This window comes from Salvia hispanica, chromosome 6, assembly GCF_023119035.1.
Source record: "Salvia hispanica cultivar TCC Black 2014 chromosome 6, UniMelb_Shisp_WGS_1.0, whole genome shotgun sequence".
Classification (NCBI taxonomy): domain Eukaryota; kingdom Viridiplantae; phylum Streptophyta; class Magnoliopsida; order Lamiales; family Lamiaceae; genus Salvia; species Salvia hispanica.
Window position 1 is genome coordinate 18,833,032 of NC_062970.1, and position 18,067 is coordinate 18,851,098.

Below are 18,067 nucleotides of genomic sequence, written 5' to 3' on the forward strand. Positions count from 1 at the left end.
TGCCATTGAGTAAGTATAGTACAGTATATAATAAAATTAATTTAAAAAATAAAAAATTGAAAGGAAGGATATAAGACTGAACTTATGTTGCGCATCAAAAGTTCAGTCATATAACCTTTCTTTGAATTTTTATCGTCATTAGTGCATATTGAAATGATAAGTGAGAATTTTTATGGACCATGAATATTTTAAAAGAAATAAAAAGATCCAGTCTCTTTTATGCATGCTATGAGAAATGCTACTAACATCACATTCTCAATTATGTCGTGTGAAATTTACTATTGGTTATGATTAAGATGTCTGTGTACATATGATCAATATGTTACCATTTCTTTTATGAGGCAAGCTATGTTTAATTTACAAAATATATTAAAATTATAAATTTGATTATTCATTACTAATTAAATAGTAGCAGTAACTTATTTAATTTTATGCTATTTATGAAGTTAACAATTTGGAATGTATATTAAAATAAACATAAATACATATAACAAAAATAATAAAATAAATTTAATGTGAAAATGCTTATCGTATTTGTAGATGAAGCAGCTAGGAAGATGAGCAACATTAATCAAATCCATTACTAAAAGAGATATTGGTCTCTAAAACCATACTTTGCCTAAAATTTAATATTTTTCATAAACTTTGACATTGGTTTTAATATCACAAACTTTGCATTTTGTTTGGTACTTCCCAAACTCACTCAAATAAGATATTTTCATCAAAATCTTATTTTACGTAGGCAATCGTGATACGTTTTATGATATTTTAAACCATTTTTTAAGTTCATAACATGTACGATAAACACGTTGAAAACCACGTTGATTTAACTGAATATGATAAAAAAAGTCTTGTAAGTTAGTCAAATATATTAATAGACATGCCGTGGAAAATACCAAACAAAGTGCAAAGTTTGTGATACTCCTATTATATACCAATTTTAAAAGTTCGTGGAAAAGAGGAATGATGTGCTGCGCGGCTTTATATGAGCGCTATTTAAGCGACTGCTGATATGGCATTGACATAATTATTTTTTGTTTTACACTGTATTAGTAATTCTTTCGTTTTCTCCCACAACAAGGCCACAAACACGAATTCTGTTCTTCAGCCCTGGACATATTCTGAAAATTTTATTCTAATTGAGATGTTCATTCTTCTATCATTCTATGCAAAACAATTAAATTAATAAGTCATTTCGTTCCGATGAGTTTTATCTATCGGAAAATCTCGCCAAAACGAGAAACCAATTCAGTAGTACTCTTCTTCTACTTTCTCTGCAAATTCTCCATTTTCTATGCAATAAAAAAGCAATATCTCTTTCATTCTTGTTCAGAAAGAATGAGAAAATTTTCATTTTGGTAGTGAAAAATAATTGTAGAAATTTTAGGAATGATTCAATATCACCACATTCATTCTTTTTTTGTTTTTTTTTAAATTCAGGAAAATTCGAAAATAAAAAAATTAAAAAAAAATATTGTAATTTTCAAATTTTGTATTTTTCAATATGGTAATAAAAATTGAAAATTAAAAATAAAAACAAAAAATAAAAATACTCCATAGGATTTCAATTATGTATTTTTCGTATTTTCGGATGTTGTAATTTTCATGGTTTTTAATGATTTAATGAATTATTAGTATTAATTTAATGCTTCAATGAAATATTAATTGAATTTGTTGGAAATAAAAATAAAAAATGAAATTCAATGAATAGTTAATGAATGAAATGGTTTAAGAGATGGAGGGATATATGTGCTGTTTCTTAGATACGAGCTGAGGTGAAAGTACAGTGAAACTTATGAATAGTGAAGAGATAATAAGAGATAAGGAAGTGGATAGTCTAACCTATTTGTGGGGCTACTAATTAATTATACAAATCGCGGGGGATATATTGTAATTAACCAAACTGTTAAACCCCACCTAAAAACCCCCAAACTCCAATTCAATCGCGGCCGGTTTTCAATTCCCGGAAATTTGAATCAAAATGATGTCTGTTTATACTAGAAATCTTCGAAATCAATGTCTCAGAACCCTTTCTTCCCTCCTCCTCAATCAAAGGTAAATGAATTTTGTGTAATTTCTCCAAAAATTTCTCATTTTTTTGTTAAGAGTTGTGCATATATCCGATCAATTGAACTTTTCCATTTTGCTCAGGGTTGATGTCATCACGAGAAGCAGTTTTGCTGCAATTTCGACGCCTGGATTCAGCAATGTGAGCTGTGAATCGTCTTCGGCGCCGACAATATGGAGCAGTTTTGACGGAGCGCGGCGTTTCTCGTCGAAGAGTATGAGGAGTAAAGTGGAGAAGCGGATGCAGCGGGAGTCGGGCAAAACCCTAAGGGAAATTCGGAGGGCGAAAAAATTGAGGAAGAAATTGATGACTGATGAAGAACGCCTCATATACAATCTTAGAAGGGTATGCTATTACTACTGATTTCTACTACTAGTTTTTTTTTTTGGTCATTTTCTGTGTCAAGACTGGTTCTTTGATGGTGAAATGGGATAGCTTGCTTTAGTAGTTATTGGAATTTAGTTGATTAGTTTGAGTTCTCCTTTTTGATCCATTCATTTGGATATGTGAAATGAATCACTATTTGTAGCTGCTTAAATTGCTAGTGCAATGTTGGAGTGAAGAAACGAATGGTGAACTTGGATAACAATTACTACCTCCGTTATTGAAAAATAGAAACTTTTGAAACAACACGATTTAATCCCCAATTGGTAAAAGTAAGGGAAAAGAATTGGTAAAGTAGGAGAGAATGAGAGAAAAATGGGTACAGTAAGAGAGAGGGGGAGAAAAAGTAGTGAAAGTAATGCTAGTGGATTGTGGGGTCCACTTCCTAATATAGAAAGTTTAAAATGTTTCTGTATTTAAGAGACGGACCAAAAGGGAAATAGTTTCTATTTTTAGGAGACGGAGGTAGTATGTCTTTATATTCGATTTTCAGACACTGCACAACAATGTCTTTACATTTACTCGTATATGTTCAAAGGTGTATTAATCTTTTTTGGTGACTCGTTCTTGTTTCCGATTGGGCTTTGTTGTTGTCTCTTGTTGCTTAGCATCTTCTTCATTTAATAGAAGTGGTGCTGTTTTTTTTAATATAATTGCAAGCATTGAGTTCTCTATTTGCTGCTTGTTTTTCTCCTTTAATATTTAGAAGCTGAATATTTCACCATTTTGCTTCATGTTTTGACTAGTCCAGGCAAAGAAAAAGGTGGCTTTGCTTCTTCAGAAGCTGAAAAAGTACGAACTACCAGAGCTTCCGCTTCCTCGTCATGATCCCGAGTTGTTCACTGCAGAGCAGTTGCAGGCATACAAGAAGATTGGTTTCAGAAATAAGAACTATGTCCCTGTTGGTGTTCGCGGTGTCTTTGGAGGAGTTGTTCAGAACATGCACCTTCACTGGAAATTCCATGAGACGGTCCAAGTTTGTTGTGATAATTTCCCCAAGGAAAAGATTAAAGAGATGGCATCCATGCTCACAAGATTAAGTGGAGGGATTGTCGTGAATGTACACAATGTGAAAACCATTATCATGTTTCGTGGCAGAAACTATCGCCAACCTAAGAACTTGATACCTATCAACACCCTCACGAAAAGGAAGGTGAGGTGTAATCTTCCTCAATATTGGCATCTGCAAACAAATTTAAAGAGTGTAGAATAAATATGTTGAATCCTAATTACTCGTATTTTTTACATTGCAGGCATTATTCAAGGCACGATTTGAACAGGCCCTCGAATCTCAGAAGCTTAACATAAAAAAGATAGAACAAGAGCTCCGCAGGAAGGGTGTGAATCCTGATGACCCAGTTGCCATGGCTAGCATCCAAAGAGTGGCTTCGACTTTTTTCAATGCTATTGATAAGAGAGAGGGAAGTCCCTACGTCTTTCGAGAGGACAAGACAACACAAGTGGCATCTGAGGAGAGCTTTCAGCAGCCGCAAGATGCTGGTGGTGATAGTGATCAGGAGGAGCTCGACCGATTCATTGCAGAGATAGAAGATGCGGCTGATAAAGAATGGGCTGAGGAGGAATCAGCAGAGAAGGAAGAGCTTAACCGGATAAGATACTGGAATAGAGAAGATTTTGGTGGTAGATACCAAAGATTTGAAGGTATCAGAAATGAGTACTTGGGTAATGAAACGAAGGATAGGATGAAATACAGGGATCAAAGGCGTAGGGGGAGAGCCTCTGACAATGAGGTTGAAGGTGATGATGATGGGTTTGAATCTGATGGCATTGGAGAAGTGGTTCGTGGGAGTTATGAGGATGACTCTGATGAATCTAATGGGGAGAGATATCAGCGTAGCAACGCTGGTAGAGCCAACAGCAGGGGTTTTGGTAGAAATGAAATGAAACCCAATGGTAGGAAGAATCAACATACTGTTCAAGAACACGCATTAAGTGATTTGGAAGATATAACGTGGGATCCGGAGGGCGAAGGGCGAGACCTGAGGGATTCAAGAACATCAAATCGTCAGAGTGGGAGCATTAGTAACGTCGATAACTTTGAACAGACTGAGACGAACAGAAGATCGCATAGAGGCACTCCAGCAACGTCGAAAGGCAGTGCTTTTGATCGAGATCCATTTAGCGAATCGGAGCTAGCAGAATGGGAATCAGATGCTACATCAGGAGATGATGAAGGCAGCAAATAAACTACGATAAATTATACTACTAGAATCAGATAACTCAAGAATGTTGGGTGAAATTTGAACTTGTGGCAGCTTCTGATAACTCCTCATGATGCAAGGTTAAAGGATATTTTGAACTTCTTATTTTCCTTGTCGAAAAGGAACAAACTGATTGGAGGTTCATGATATGCCAGCGGTGGAGAAGGGCGGTGGCTCGCCGTTGCAGTGGACAATTTGTTCGTTGTTGCTGCTTCTCAACAGGTAGGAATTGGGGATGAGTGGAACTGTTGATGTGGAATTTTTATTTATCAAATATTTTTCTGGATTTTACCACATGTTAATTAACCGAAGCCTAGCAAGATGGAGCTTAATGCTCCATGTGCTATCTTTTATGTGGTGAAATAGTTTCAAAAAACTTTAGTGGGCGTTAAGATTCACTTTGTCTAAATAGATTCAATCTTTTACTCCCTAGTATCTTTTCTTAGTTTTGTTTATCCAACAAAAGTATATGCTTATTTAGTTTTTGGGTTCTATATAACAAGTACCTCCTTCATTAACAATCGCAATTTATACAGAGAATATTCGCACAAGTATTCCTTCAAATATAACCATATGGGATATTTGATGGTGACCGCATGGAATATATTTTTCTCACAGCACATGAACATTAAATATGGGATATTTAATGGTTACGTCATGGAAACATTTGGAAATGAGAACATCAATGAAAGCACCAATTGTTAGACGCCTTCAAAACTGAGAAGAAAGCGAAAAAACTAAACTCAAGGAGGCATTTCTAACTTCCAATTCATACATAATAACTAGACTCAATGAAGATAAAGATTGCATAAAAAATAGTTAACTAAATTAAATACTCCTATATGCTAACTTAAACAAAATTAAGAAGATATGTTGGAGACTATCTTGGGCGAGATTTCTAGCTCGAGGGTCCTATCATCTACCCTCAACCACTCTCCCTTACACAGTTCCCGGGCAAGAGGTACTTGTACTCCTCCGCATTCTCGAGAAGGAAAGTGGGCAGATGAACGGCCGAGTGTGAGTGAGGAATCGGGCCCATCTTCCCGATGATCTCCCTAAACGTGTACTCCTCCGGTAGCATATCATACAAATCAGCCCCTTTGCATATCAGTTCCTGAATCCTTTTATGGCTGAGGTAGTGCGAAAATCTCACTCGATCCGTGTGGCTATAAGCCTTCATCTTGAACACGAAATCGCTTATGTAACGAAAGCAGAAGCTGCAGTGCCACCCAGCGTCCGCCAGGAGGAGGTCCGCCTGGCGGTAATGAGCATACCTCGTCTCCCCCCTCCGGTACCTATGCACCGAGGCCCTCCAGCTCCGGAGATCATACAAAAATTCATATGAATAGACATAGTTTTTCAACTGGAGGTGGAGAACTTGAGGAATGTCATCACACCATCTCAGTAGATCAATGGTGTGCCTGCTCGGAATCTCATCAACGTCCGACATGATGAGGAGGTCGTCATCTCCTATCCCCGCGAGCCTCAGGAGCTGGTCGAGCGCCAGCCTTTGGTACGCCTCCTCAACGAAGGGGTTCTCGCCTCTCATGAACCTTCCCCCAATCATGTTGTAGTTGAGCCGGGGCTCAACAAATTTGAACTTGTCCCGGTTCAAGGCGAAGTTGAGGGGCTTGGGGAGGGCTGTGAAGGTGGAGTTGGACTCGAGCAGGACGAATTGTGACACATACGGATGCAACTCCTTCCATCGGATCATGAGCATGTCGACCTCGTTGCTGAAGAGGACAGCATCGTATACGCGCCTAGGGAAGTCCCGGATGCCCCAGCCGTGGAGCTTGCATAGAGTCTCCATGGAGACGTTGTCGGTGTAGTAGTGAGTTAGGGTTGTGAAGGGCTTGGGAGGGGAGTCCCACAATGGCCGGACGAAGTAGGTTAGCTTTTGGCCGTGGATGTATATGCCAATCATGCCGGAGGGGATCACTAGACATAGCAACAGCACTACAAATATCCACCGGATTCTTGACATGATCAACACTACTTCTTGATGAATACACAACACATTTAACAATATAAATGCAACTTGTTGATTCTTAAATATCAAGAGATTGGTAATGCTGAGCTCCTTATATGACCACACACCCTCGTCATTAATTTTTCTACATTATTTTGTACTAATAAAGTGGTCGAGTGGTATGGGTCAGTCCATCCTAAACTAAATGGTCAGAGGATCTGTCACTGTCTTTGGGCATGAAGCAGTCTTAAATCCTTGGACTAACTGTCCTATCCATCGAGATGACTACAAATTAGCGCAGAAAATAGGCACTGAGCCTGCCAGTGGATATCCTTGGTAATTACCAAAAATAAATCTATTGAGCTTACATCAAGATTATATGTTCTCATAAAGATCGAATGTATAATTATTCGCACAATTTTTTGCAGCATGAAATTTTCTGGTGAACGAATAAGCATTCAATTAAATCTCATACTTAAACTATTGCCCAATCTTAATGCTTATGTGGTGAAATAGTTTTGGAAAAACATTAGTCAATTGGTCAACTGGTCTAATTAAGTAAATTGAATATATTATTCCCTCCACGAAAATTGTATCTCCTTCACTGTCAATCGCAATTTATACAAATATGAAATATTCGCACAAATACTATTCTTCGGTATAACAGGATTTTGTGGACCTGCATTTCACCCAATTGTGGCCTAAGATAATATTACGTGGTGGAGTATTTATGTCAGATATAAGAACTAACATATATTGGTTTAAGACAATAATATTGTGGTGGACTATTTTTAACGTTGTACAAGAATGCGATATATTTGAATGATTATTTCATAGATTTTTTTTTTTAAAAAAGTGAACTAAGTTTAGTTCCTATGGAATATAGTTCTCACCCAACACATTCCTATAGGAAAATATCATCCACCGGTAGTATTTAATTTAATCACGAATGAGTTTATTTGGGTCTCACCCAACACACTCCTGAAGAGCATTTTTGTCCGTCACTATTTTTATTGTTTCGGCTTTTGCTTCTATTTTTCTTTTGCTTAGCTAGATACTTTATTTATAATTAAATTAATTTTTACTATGATTTCGGTATTTATCTCATGAACTCTTATTCGGTTGTCAATCCATGTATTACTAGTATATTCCTTTATCAATCCATAGTTAAATTTAGCTACAAGTCGTTTTGCATTATAAATCCATTCACTCACGTTATTTTTTTTATATTATTCATTCGGGTGGAACTTTATTCTATAGTTTATTAATCTTCACTCACTCTGGCATATTATTGTTGATGCGTGTTCGCAATTTTTGTACAATATTAAATATCTAAAAGATTTTAATCAACATTTATGGGCTTTTTTATAAAAAGAAATTTTTATATTTTTTGTTTATCATGCGTATTAATTTGATGTTATATAACCTAAAATAAATACCATGAATCGTGCATCACAAGTGAAACAATAGTTTATAAATAAAAGAAAAGTAGAGGAGCAGCCACCAACTTTATTTGCATATCAGAAATCCTAGGCCAAGGTAAAATATCATGCCTTGATAAATAGACTCACTCTACAATGTAAGCATAAAAAATTCAATAAAACAAATGAACAGAAACATCGTTGATGAAAGCAAGCAAACCACACCATCCACAGCCCGAATCCGGCCACATCGTTAAACGAGAGAGGTCTTCCAAATCGGAGCAAAGATGGATATGTCTAGCTCTTCTCTAAAGATCATCCACCTACACTAGTCCCCTTCTCGTCTCCCTTGCCCCGTTGCACAGTCAGTGCTCGCCCTCTTCAAGAATCCGAGGCTTCCACCCTCAACCACTCTCCCTTATGCAGTTCCCGGGCAAAAGGTACTTGTACTCGTCTGCATTCTCCAGCAGGAACGCGGGGAGATGAACAGCTGAGTAAGAGTGAGGAATCGGGCCCATTTTCCCGATGATCTCTCTAAACGTGTACTCCTCCGGTAGCATATCATACAAATCAGCACCTTTGCATATCAGTTCTTGAATCCTTCTGGGGCTGAGGAAGTGAGAGAATCTCACTCGATCCGTGTGGCTATAAGCCTTCATCTTGAACACGAAATCGCTTATGTAACGAAAGCAGAAGCTGCAGTGCCACCCAGAGTCCGCCAAGAGGAGGTCCCCTTGGCGGTAATGAGCATACCTCGTCTTCCCCCTTTGGTACCTATGGACTGAGGCCCTCCAGCTCCGGAGATCATACAAGAACTCGAACGAGTAGACATAATTCTTCAACTGGAGGTGGAGAACCGGAGGAATGTTGTCACACCATCTCAGTAGATCTATGGTGTGCCTGCTAGGGATCTCATCAACGTCCGACATGACAAGGAGGTCGTCGTCTTCTATCCCAGCAATCCTCAGCAGCTGGTCTAGGGCCAGCCTCTGGTATGCCTCCTCAATGAAGGGGTTCTCGCCTTTCTTGAACCTCCCACCAATCATGCCATAAGTCAGCCTAGGCTTAACGAATTTGAACTTGTCCCGGTTCAAGTCAAAGTTGAGGGGCTTCGGGAGGGCTGTGAAGGTGGAGTTCGACTCGAGCAGCACAAATTGTGATATGTAAGGATGCATCTCCTTCCACCGGATCTTGAGCATGTCGACCTCGTTGCTGAAGAGGACAGCATCATAGACGCGCCTAGGGAAGTCCCGAACGCCCCACCCGTGAAGCCTGCATAGAGTCTCCATCGACACATTCTCGTGGTAGTAGTGAGTTAAGGTTATGAAGGGCTTCGGAGGGGACTCCCACAACGGCCGGAGGAAATAGGTTATCTTTTGGCCGTGGAGGTATATGCCAATTATGCCGGAGGGAATGACTAGACATAGGAAGAGCAAGGCCCTCAAATCGAGCCCTAGAAATGACCACCGGACTCTCGACATGCTCAAAAGTGCAGGCTGCATATTGAAAAGCAAGAATTTCTTGATGAATTCGGGAGATTAGTGCACAACACTTTATTTGTTAACAATATGCACAATTGTGGATTCTTTTCTACAGGAAAAATGAAAACATATACTCATATAATCAAGTAAGCCACAAAGCATATAAAAATGCAAATCATGATATTGCATTGCACATTTGCTTATTTCTTAACAATTTGAATTATTTATGGATTCTCCCCAATAGCAACAATGCCATCCTATATATTCATTATAATCAGCAACAAAAACAAAGCATTTATGTTTATAATAGGGGATGATGTTGATATTGCACAACACATTTGTATGCCATCATATATTCATAATTTCATATAACCAACAAAACAAGCCACCTCTTTTTGTTAAAAGGGCACATCTTGAAGATTATATTGCACAACACATTTGCTTATTTCCCAACAGCAAAAATGCCATTTTCAGCAATGTACACTCATAAAGCTAATTCAAGAACAGTTGTACCTCAAAATATCATTGAAAAAACACATAAAGATTGCACCCACAAGAAACAAAATCAAATCAAATAAGTAGAAAATGAGCAAGAGCACAATCTTGATTAAACATGAAACCTTAAATCAATAGAAGCAAAAAACAAGAAATGTGACTAACCTGGTAACAACAGCAAAAGAAGAGAGAGAAGAGAGCCCAAAAATCCTTTTTTCTTTCTCAAAATCTCTCCCTCTCTCTGTACAAATGCCTCTTCCACACCAAAAATCGTGATCATAAATAAGCGAAGAGAAAAGAAAAAAAAAGTTTATACAAAATTAAATAATAATGGTGAAAAAAGACACAATTTTGGAGAGAGAAAACAGGGGGAATTTGATTTCCTTTAAACGGGCAATCGTCGTCGACAAAGGGCTGGTTGTATATATAACCAGTTTCCTCATTCTCTCTCTCCTCTCATATAAAAGAAGAATCTTTTTTCGCAAATTTTCTTGAGAGGGAATGGAATGCTGAAATAATGAGCAATTAAATGGGAAGAAAATGGCGTTTGGGGAATTGGGATTAATACTATAATTAACGATTGGGGGAAAATGAAATCAGAAATGGACAAATCGAATTGAATTGATAGCGAACAAGGAAGGATGGAAAGAAGGTGTAAGGTGGAGGCTGCATGCCTATTATTTCTAGTATTTTATATTTTTCACATAAATTTGGTTAAAATGTAAAAGCAGCAAAACTTGATTAACTGTATTTATGCTGGATTATGACTAACTAAATTTACGCAATTTTTTGGATAATAATTGGGTTTATATTATTTCTATTTAAATATCATATGAGCAATGGAAAATGTGGATGTGATTGGTTGCATATTTAATTCTAGTTACTTCTAATGTTTTTGTGTTATAAACTTATACTCCCTCCGTCTCGGCTAAGATGACACATTCCTTAGCCGGCATGGGGTTTTAGGAGCAATTGGTTAATGTGTTTAATTAGAAAGAGAAAAGGTGAGTGGAAGTATTAAAAGAGAGAGAGAAAGAAAGGTGAATATTTTAATATGGATGGGAAAAAGTGGTTGAGTGTATTAATTAGAGAGAGAAAGTTTCTAAAAAAGGATATGTGTCATCTTGATTGAGACAAACTAAAAAGAAAAATGTGTCTGGAGAGAAAAAGAAATCTTGAATAATTGGTTTTTGGAGGAAAATTAATATAAGCATCCTATTATTTGACATATAGTACTACTGCACTAGTATATTCGAATTATCCAAATAGCAATGACTATGATAGGCATGAAGAATCCAAGTATATTGTTTTATGTGATAATAAATTACTACCATTAATTGGTTTTCGGAGGAAAATTAATAAAGCATCCTATAATTTGACATATAGTACTATTGCACTAGTATATTCGAATAATCCAAAATAGCAATGACTATGATAGGCATGAAGAATCCAAGTATATTGTTTTATGTGATAATAAATTACTACTACTATTAATTATTCACGCCGTTTCATGACACGAGTCATATTTGATTTGAGCACGAATTTAAAAAAATATACTTCCTCCTTCTCATAAAAGATGTCACATTTGTAGAACGATACGGAATTTTAAGAAATTTTGTTTTGTGTGTTAAATGGAGAGAGAAAATATAATTTTATATTTATGTGAGAGAGAACTTTTTTCAAAAAGTGAAATGTGACATTTTTTGTGGAACAAACTAAAAAGGAAAGTGTGATATATTTTATGGGACGAGGCGAGTAAAAAAAGATGGATTAAATAAGTTAATGTCATATAAGTCTCATTTAAATATATTAATTTTATAATAAAATGTGAGAGAAATAAATTAGTAAAATATAGAGCTTAAATACTATTAAAAATGAAATATGACTCTTATTATTGGATGGACGTAAATAAATAACCAGACAAGACTCTTGTTATGGAACAGATGGGGACTATTTAAAATTGAGTAAAAATGAAGCATCCATTTAGTCATTTTATGGAAGTGGAATATTATTAAATATGAAAATTATATCATATGATGAATTGGCTTTTAGATAAAACACATCCATCTTATAAATTAACAACATTTTCGGAGCATAAGAATATTTCATCTTTTTATTTTTTATATTCTTGTTTTAAAAATTTCTTGATAAGATATTTATTGGAAATTGTAAAAAAAGAAAAGAAATAAGATTCATTTAATTATGATATTAACAAAAACAACATAATATTGTTAACAATCATAATTAATAAATTATGTTACATTTATAAAAAATAATTGGGTGAAAACAATGACTATAAAATTGAAATATTATTAGGCAAAAATTTCATACTCCGTATCATATTGTGAGTTAAATCATGGGGAAAAATATAACTTAAGTTACTTACTGACACAAACTATTCATAATTAGAGAGAGAATAAAATGAATTATTAGACCTATCATCAATATATTAATATAAAAATTAATTTTAGAAATATATAATAGGCCACCACAAAATAACAAACTTATAGCAAATGGGCATATATGTACACATATAATTTATACCATAAATTATAAAACTTACTAAAACATACCATTATGAAATGATTAAATCTATACATTAACATAATACTTACAACACAAATAAACTAAATCATCCGTTCCCGCTCCATATAAATCCTAGATAAGAATCCAGCGCCTTCGTCCAAATTGCCATAAAATTCGCCAACTGCGAATGAGAAACAAAAATGCAAAACTTCACACCACCAACACCACTCATCATCAACCAGAATTATTAAAAGGATTCTCGAAAACCGACTACCCTACAGCCTCTGACGCCATACAACAGAACTTTATCAAAATCGAGAACATTCTCTCACCTATAGATCCCTGCATCTATATATTTACACACGACATCTCTATGGTACAAAGAAGAAATCCTAACAAAATTGACGACTACGAGATAATTAAACATAAAAATAAGGACCTGTTTGATAAGAAAATGAGAAGATAAGTAAAACAATACATATGGGCTTCATGACAAAATAGACAGAGATAAGATTTTTTCGTTGTTTGATAGAAAAGAAATTATCTAAATTTGTGTAGTGTATTAATAATAGTGGTTTAACTTGACAAATTGGTGGATTACATAAACATGGTTAAAGATAATATTGGCAAGATTAAGGCGGGCCCTTGTCTTATTTTAAGTTTTGAGTTAAACTTAAAATATGATATCATACAATTAAAAATGTCCACATATATTCTATATTTTGGTATTACTATCTTATCAAACGTCCTCAGTCCATCTACACACATTCTCAATTGTTCATATTTAAAAAATTCTTACACATTAAATTGCGTGTTGGAGTTGAGCCACGAAAATGTCATAAATTTTTAAAAGTTAGTAGATGGTCAATGAATGGATAAATTAATTGAAGTCAGTATTTTTTCTCTCTTTATTTAAATAAAGTAAACAACATTACATAAAAAAAAATGGTATTAGTACTTGCTTTATATGAGTTTGAAATCTAATGGTGACATTTTTTTTTTCAGTAAATTATACATTGATTTCAAATGGGACTCCAAGAGAAATATAATGAGAATATGTACAAACTCAGCTGTATGAACTTAAGCAAAAAAGGTTACAGTTCCCATTCAATTAGTGTACATGTAAGCACTAGAAGACGAAGAAGCACGGTTGATTCATACATACAGAAAAACCATCGAAACTAGTATGCCTAACGACTAGCTGTGGAGTTAGGAGGATCGATGCCCATGGCCTGAAAATACGCTTTCTCAGCTGCATTCAGCCGATCTTGAAACATAGTCCATTCGTTCCTACACCTCTCCCTCACCTAAGTCAACAAAACAAAATCACGTTTAACAACTTTTTCGTAAACACATGTTTGGGGCAGGTCACACGTGGTTTCTTACCCCTTCCCACGGCGCCTTGCCTTGATCCGCTTGACCCTGCATACGGAAAAAAAATATCCTTTTTAGGTTGTCCCATTAAAATTAAAACGTTTCCTGAAATGAAAACAACACCATCTCAACTTTTTCATCTGTCTTACTTTATTCTCATCATTAACTCACAAAACAACAATACAAAAAATCCCGTGCCGAAAAGCAAATGTTTCATTTCTAATGGGACGGAGGGAATATAAGATTAAGCATGTTTACCTGATTCCCTAGTGAAGGAACTGTTTGATGCACTATCCATTGAGCATCCACAACTCCTATTTTCTCATGAGCAGGCTATTTTACAGAGAAAGAGTTAGAGGAGAGAGAAATGAAGTGTGTTTACATGATATACAAAGTGATAGCTGACCTCTACACATTTTCTAAGAGCAAAATCAAGACCCCATCCATGGACCAAGTCATTCTGCGCCATTACAATTTCGAAACATCAAAAATTGAGATGGAGGAGCGTGTTCAAGAAATGTTGCGTAAAATACCTGGATCATATGCCATACACAACGCCAGGCATCCCGAGAGAAAACGGGGGCCATGATCTCCACAAATCTGTGCACAAAAATATCTCAATAAGTTGAATGTTTGAATTATAATATGAGTAAAAGTGGATCTTCGAACAAATGCTTCTCTTGTCTCATTCACATACGCTGCACAGGGTGGTAGATGAGGATCTGTGCACCAGCCAGGCCTTTCCTCTGTGTCCCTGTAAGTAAAAGAGTAATCTTTAGATTGACAAAACATGACACTCATTACACAGCTTATTTTCGGATGAAGCTTTTAATGGTGCGTACTTATGGACTTCGGTATCCTCACGCATTCTTGTCATCTCCCACGTCATACCACTATCGGGGGATAAACCGGGCTGTGAAATATCGAGCTTGTGCTTCCTCACTAGCTTTATATATCTGTCATGTGGAAGAAAGCATCAGCGAATAATTTGGTTCGAGCTTCATAAAATGAAAGGTGAAGCGACCATTTCTGACTCACTCCTCTGGGTTGAAGTTCTCAACTCCTAGATCTTCATCCCAGATGAAGATATAGTCGTATGGAGCCACAATGTCGGGGTGCAAGAATCTCTTCGCATACCACCTAGTATGATGAACACAACATAGTCCACGTTTTATTTTCACCATAAGCCAGTAAAGCGTGCATTCTTACAAATTTTGATGCCTCTGTCTGGTTTTGCACAAACTAAAAAATATGTCTCCAAATACACAAAGGTCGGAAGGAATTCAAGGAATTGCTTTACAAATTACCATTTGGTTTGCTTCATTGCGCTCACATGTATAGCCCGTTTCGACCACTCAAATTCATCCCATTCGCTTGTCCGGCCATCATAGTGAAACAACAGAACTTGGAAATTCTCTGTCAACTGCACAACTTTTGTCAGGAATTTGCATAAAATGCCTGTTTAGTAGAGCGAGCACGGGATGGCTTCGAGTTTACCTTCTTTACAGCAGCATCGATGTTGTTTTTCTGGTCATAACCAACAGTAAAGGCCATGAGATATCTTGGTTTAACAATTAGGTCCTGCAATGTCAAGCCTTCTTATCAGACAATGAAACATAATTCACATGGAAACGAGCATGCTGGTATAAGTGCAACACAACTTGTTTTCATTCTCAAGAAGTTGATAGTTACACACACGATTAAGTTTGGCAGAAGAATACACACCTCGCTAGGAACACCCCATAATCTGCGAGTGTAAAAGTCAGAGTCGGCTACGAGAATACCAGGTGGTAGTCTCTCTGCACCTCGAGGATTGGTTGGAACCCAGATCTGCAAAGAATCACCCACACTAAGAAAATGAAAAGGCTTGAAATTTGTTCAAGTCGGACACCAGAGGTAGCATAGTTTTTAAGAGGAATACACATGTTTCTGCCTTTTCGTCTTCAGGACAAGGCTGAGAAAGAAGTCAATTCAGACATACATAAAGAGTTCAATTCAAGATTAAGTCATGTCGATTACGAGCCTAAAAGTGTTGAAATCATATGAATACTTTGGTATGAATTATTCGAATAATTCATACCAAACACATAACTTAATCAAGATATAGAAGTATTTGCAAAAATCCCTCCATATAACATTATTTCAGATTCACTGCTAAGTAGAAGCTGCAGCTTTTTTACCATTGCAACTAAAACTGTGTGATAAATATTTATGACGAGGCAAGCTCTGCTTTAGAGTAAATTTTATGAAACCATGTCCAAAATGGAATTACATACCTTAGTGTCGTTATATTTGCGCGAGATGACTCTCCTTCCTTTAAGAGCCGACCATACATTCAAAAGTGCCTGAGTCGAGAGACCCGAGTACTTGTCCTCAATGTAGGTGAGATCAACAGAAGGAAATATGTTTGATGATAAGTTAACCTACAAAGCATACAACACAAACCATCTCACCAAAATGCAAACACTGAGTGTAAGAAATTGAAAGGAAGCAAACAAGTAAAGGAATTGAGATGAGTAAAAGCCCAGTCTCCCTGCCTTTGTTAATGAAAGTGTAGGAAAGGATACACCTAAAAAGAAGCCAAATACAATCCCCACAAAAGTTGTGATAATCAGCCTCATTGTTTCATTTGTTCTTCTCAAATGCCACCCACTGCAAAAGCCAGGGACTGCGTCACCATTTACTCACAATCGGGCCCAACAAATTGAGCATTTTTTTTAATCTTAAACGGGCGATTCTTGAGCTAAAAAATTACCTAGAATTCGCGGTCCTTCGTATAGGGGTGCCCATTCTGCTCACAATCTTTGCAGCAGATGAGCAGCCAATGCACCAAATTTCACACACCACTATCTTTCAAGATTCCATTCCTTAAAGAAATAAAGAATCCATTTTCAGGAAAAAAAAAACATTCAATCCAACACCATATTCCATTCCTTCAAGAATTACATACTCGATTTAGGAAATTCCAACACCACAAAAGCTGATCACAGAAAATCAATATGCCCAAAAATATCATCATTCACAACCAATAGGGTCAATAACAGCCCATCAACAAAAGACAAAAACACATAACAGAATTTTATGGCTCATTTGAAATATGCACAAATATCCCATTTACACAAAATCCCTCCTTCCAGAAAAAAAGGAAACACAACAACAAAACAAAAAGATTCAATCTTCAAACGAAATGGGCAAGAATTAAAATGTAGGGCATTTGGGTGTCACCTTTTTGCAGGAATCTTGAATCTGATAGGGGGCCCGACTGAGTCCGAGGTTTTCAGGAATCTGGAATGCTGAAATTGAGCTACAAAAGGCACAAATTCGAAGGTGGGAAATGCAGAAAAATGACAAAAAATGACAATGATAGGAAATCCCCCAGAGCAAAAGGGGGGATTGTTATTATGAAATGAATGAGATGGTATTAACAGAGCCCACTGCAATTATTGCGATTTATTATGATTTTCCATTTTGATTACTCTGTAGACATATTAGTTTGTGGGGCCTATCGGCTTTATCGTTCAGTTCTAAAATTTAAATTAAAACCATCTTATAAAAAATTAGTAGTACTCCATAAGTTTAGAATAGCTATCATTATTTTTATTTATTCATAAATTATACACTCCCTACGTTTACTAAAAATAAAAATTCTTCTTTTTTAGTTTGTTTCCTAAAAATAAAAACTCTCAATTTCAAGAAATGTACCCTACAATCAACTACTCCCTCCGTCCCGGCTAAGATGACACATTGCTTAGCCGGCACGGGATTTTAGGAGTTATTGGTTAAAGTATTTAATTGGAGAGAGAGAAGGTGAGTGTAAGTATTAAAGTAGAGAGATGAAGAAAGATGAATATTTTAATAGGAGTGAGAAAAAGTGGTTGAGTGTATTAATTGGAGAGAGAAAGTTACCAAAAAAGGAAATGTGTCATCTTAGTTGGGACAAACTAAAAAGTAAAACGTGTCATCTTAAGCGGGACGGAGAGAGTAACATTGTTTCCACTACTTTGGTCTCTTCATCTTTCTTACTAATTTTTTTCTCTTAATATCTCTTACTTTACCAATCTTGCATTAGAGCATGAATAACGCCGCGGGCCGGACTGCACCTGGGTCCTGACCCGCGGCCTGCAGCG

The 18,067-nt window shown here is 36.3% G+C and overlaps 4 protein-coding genes across 6 annotated transcripts; 1 reads left to right on the forward strand and 3 right to left on the reverse strand.

Annotated features, from left to right (window-relative positions):
* The first annotated feature begins 1,932 nt into the window (after positions 1–1,932).
* LOC125192594 (CRM-domain containing factor CFM9, mitochondrial) lies at positions 1,933–5,191 on the forward strand. Of its 2 annotated transcripts, XR_007171434.1 has the most exons (5): positions 1,933–2,055; positions 2,152–2,413; positions 3,204–3,605; positions 3,706–4,754; positions 4,830–5,191. XR_007171434.1 is itself a non-coding variant. In XM_048090217.1 (4 exons), exons 1-4 carry the CDS (start codon positions 1,982–1,984, stop codon positions 4,657–4,659), a joined length of 1,692 nt encoding a protein of 563 aa, XP_047946174.1. In that variant the 5' UTR covers positions 1,933–1,981; the 3' UTR covers positions 4,660–5,191. The 2 variants fall into 2 exon arrangements, 1 of the variants encoding a protein (XP_047946174.1); XM_048090217.1 differs by having other exon boundaries at positions 3,706–5,191.
* Positions 5,192–5,360: 169 nt separating this feature from the next.
* LOC125196847 lies at positions 5,361–6,760 on the reverse strand. The gene has a single exon (XM_048095507.1). The coding sequence runs from the start codon at positions 6,656–6,658 to the stop codon at positions 5,600–5,602; it is 1,059 nt and encodes a 352-aa protein (XP_047951464.1). The 5' UTR covers positions 6,659–6,760; the 3' UTR covers positions 5,361–5,599.
* A 1,361-nt stretch (positions 6,761–8,121) lies between these two features.
* Positions 8,122–10,630, reverse strand: LOC125193182. Of its 2 annotated transcripts, XM_048090936.1 has the most exons (2): positions 10,206–10,630; positions 8,122–9,560 (listed from the first exon to the last, which is right to left on the reverse strand). In XM_048090936.1, the coding sequence occupies exon 2, from the start codon at positions 9,543–9,545 to the stop codon at positions 8,469–8,471; it is 1,077 nt and encodes a 358-aa protein (XP_047946893.1). In that variant the 5' UTR covers positions 9,546–9,560; positions 10,206–10,630; the 3' UTR covers positions 8,122–8,468. The 2 variants fall into 2 exon arrangements, with proteins under 2 accessions (XP_047946893.1, XP_047946892.1); XM_048090935.1 differs by lacking the exon at positions 10,206–10,630 and having other exon boundaries at positions 8,122–9,566.
* Positions 10,631–13,623: 2,993 nt separating this feature from the next.
* On the reverse strand, positions 13,624–17,360 carry LOC125192517. Its single transcript, XM_048090115.1, has 15 exons — positions 17,166–17,360; positions 16,696–16,807; positions 16,478–16,592; positions 16,217–16,363; positions 15,666–15,770; positions 15,438–15,521; positions 15,248–15,363; positions 14,979–15,080; positions 14,783–14,896; positions 14,638–14,694; positions 14,474–14,540; positions 14,347–14,400; positions 14,199–14,273; positions 13,953–13,988; positions 13,624–13,873 (listed from the first exon to the last, which is right to left on the reverse strand). Exons 2-15 carry the CDS (start codon positions 16,728–16,730, stop codon positions 13,757–13,759), a joined length of 1,224 nt encoding a protein of 407 aa, XP_047946072.1. The 5' UTR covers positions 16,731–16,807; positions 17,166–17,360; the 3' UTR covers positions 13,624–13,756.
* Between the last annotated feature and the right edge of the window lie 707 nt (positions 17,361–18,067).

Coding starts and splice junctions, on each gene's coding strand:
- LOC125192594 (XM_048090217.1), top strand. CDS start 1,982: ATGATGTCTGTTTATACTAGAAATCTTCGAAATCAATGTCTCAGAACC. Junction 2,414..3,203: donor TCATATACAATCTTAGAAGG/GTATGCTATTAC, acceptor TGACTAGTCCAG/GCAAAGAAAAAGGTGGCTTT. Junction 3,606..3,705: donor ACACCCTCACGAAAAGGAAG/GTGAGGTGTAAT, acceptor TTTACATTGCAG/GCATTATTCAAGGCACGATT.
- LOC125196847 (XM_048095507.1), bottom strand. CDS start 6,658: ATGTCAAGAATCCGGTGGATATTTGTAGTGCTGTTGCTATGTCTAGTG.
- LOC125193182 (XM_048090935.1), bottom strand. CDS start 9,566: ATGCAGCCTGCACTTTTGAGCATGTCGAGAGTCCGGTGGTCATTTCTA.
- LOC125192517 (XM_048090115.1), bottom strand. CDS start 16,730: ATGGGCACCCCTATACGAAGGACCGCGAATTCTAG. Junction 15,522..15,665: donor TATGGGGTGTTCCTAGCGAG/GTGTGTATTCTT, acceptor TTGACATTGCAG/GACCTAATTGTTAAACCAAG. Junction 14,401..14,473: donor GTGTATGGCATATGATCCAG/GTATTTTACGCA, acceptor GTAATGGCGCAG/AATGACTTGGTCCATGGATG.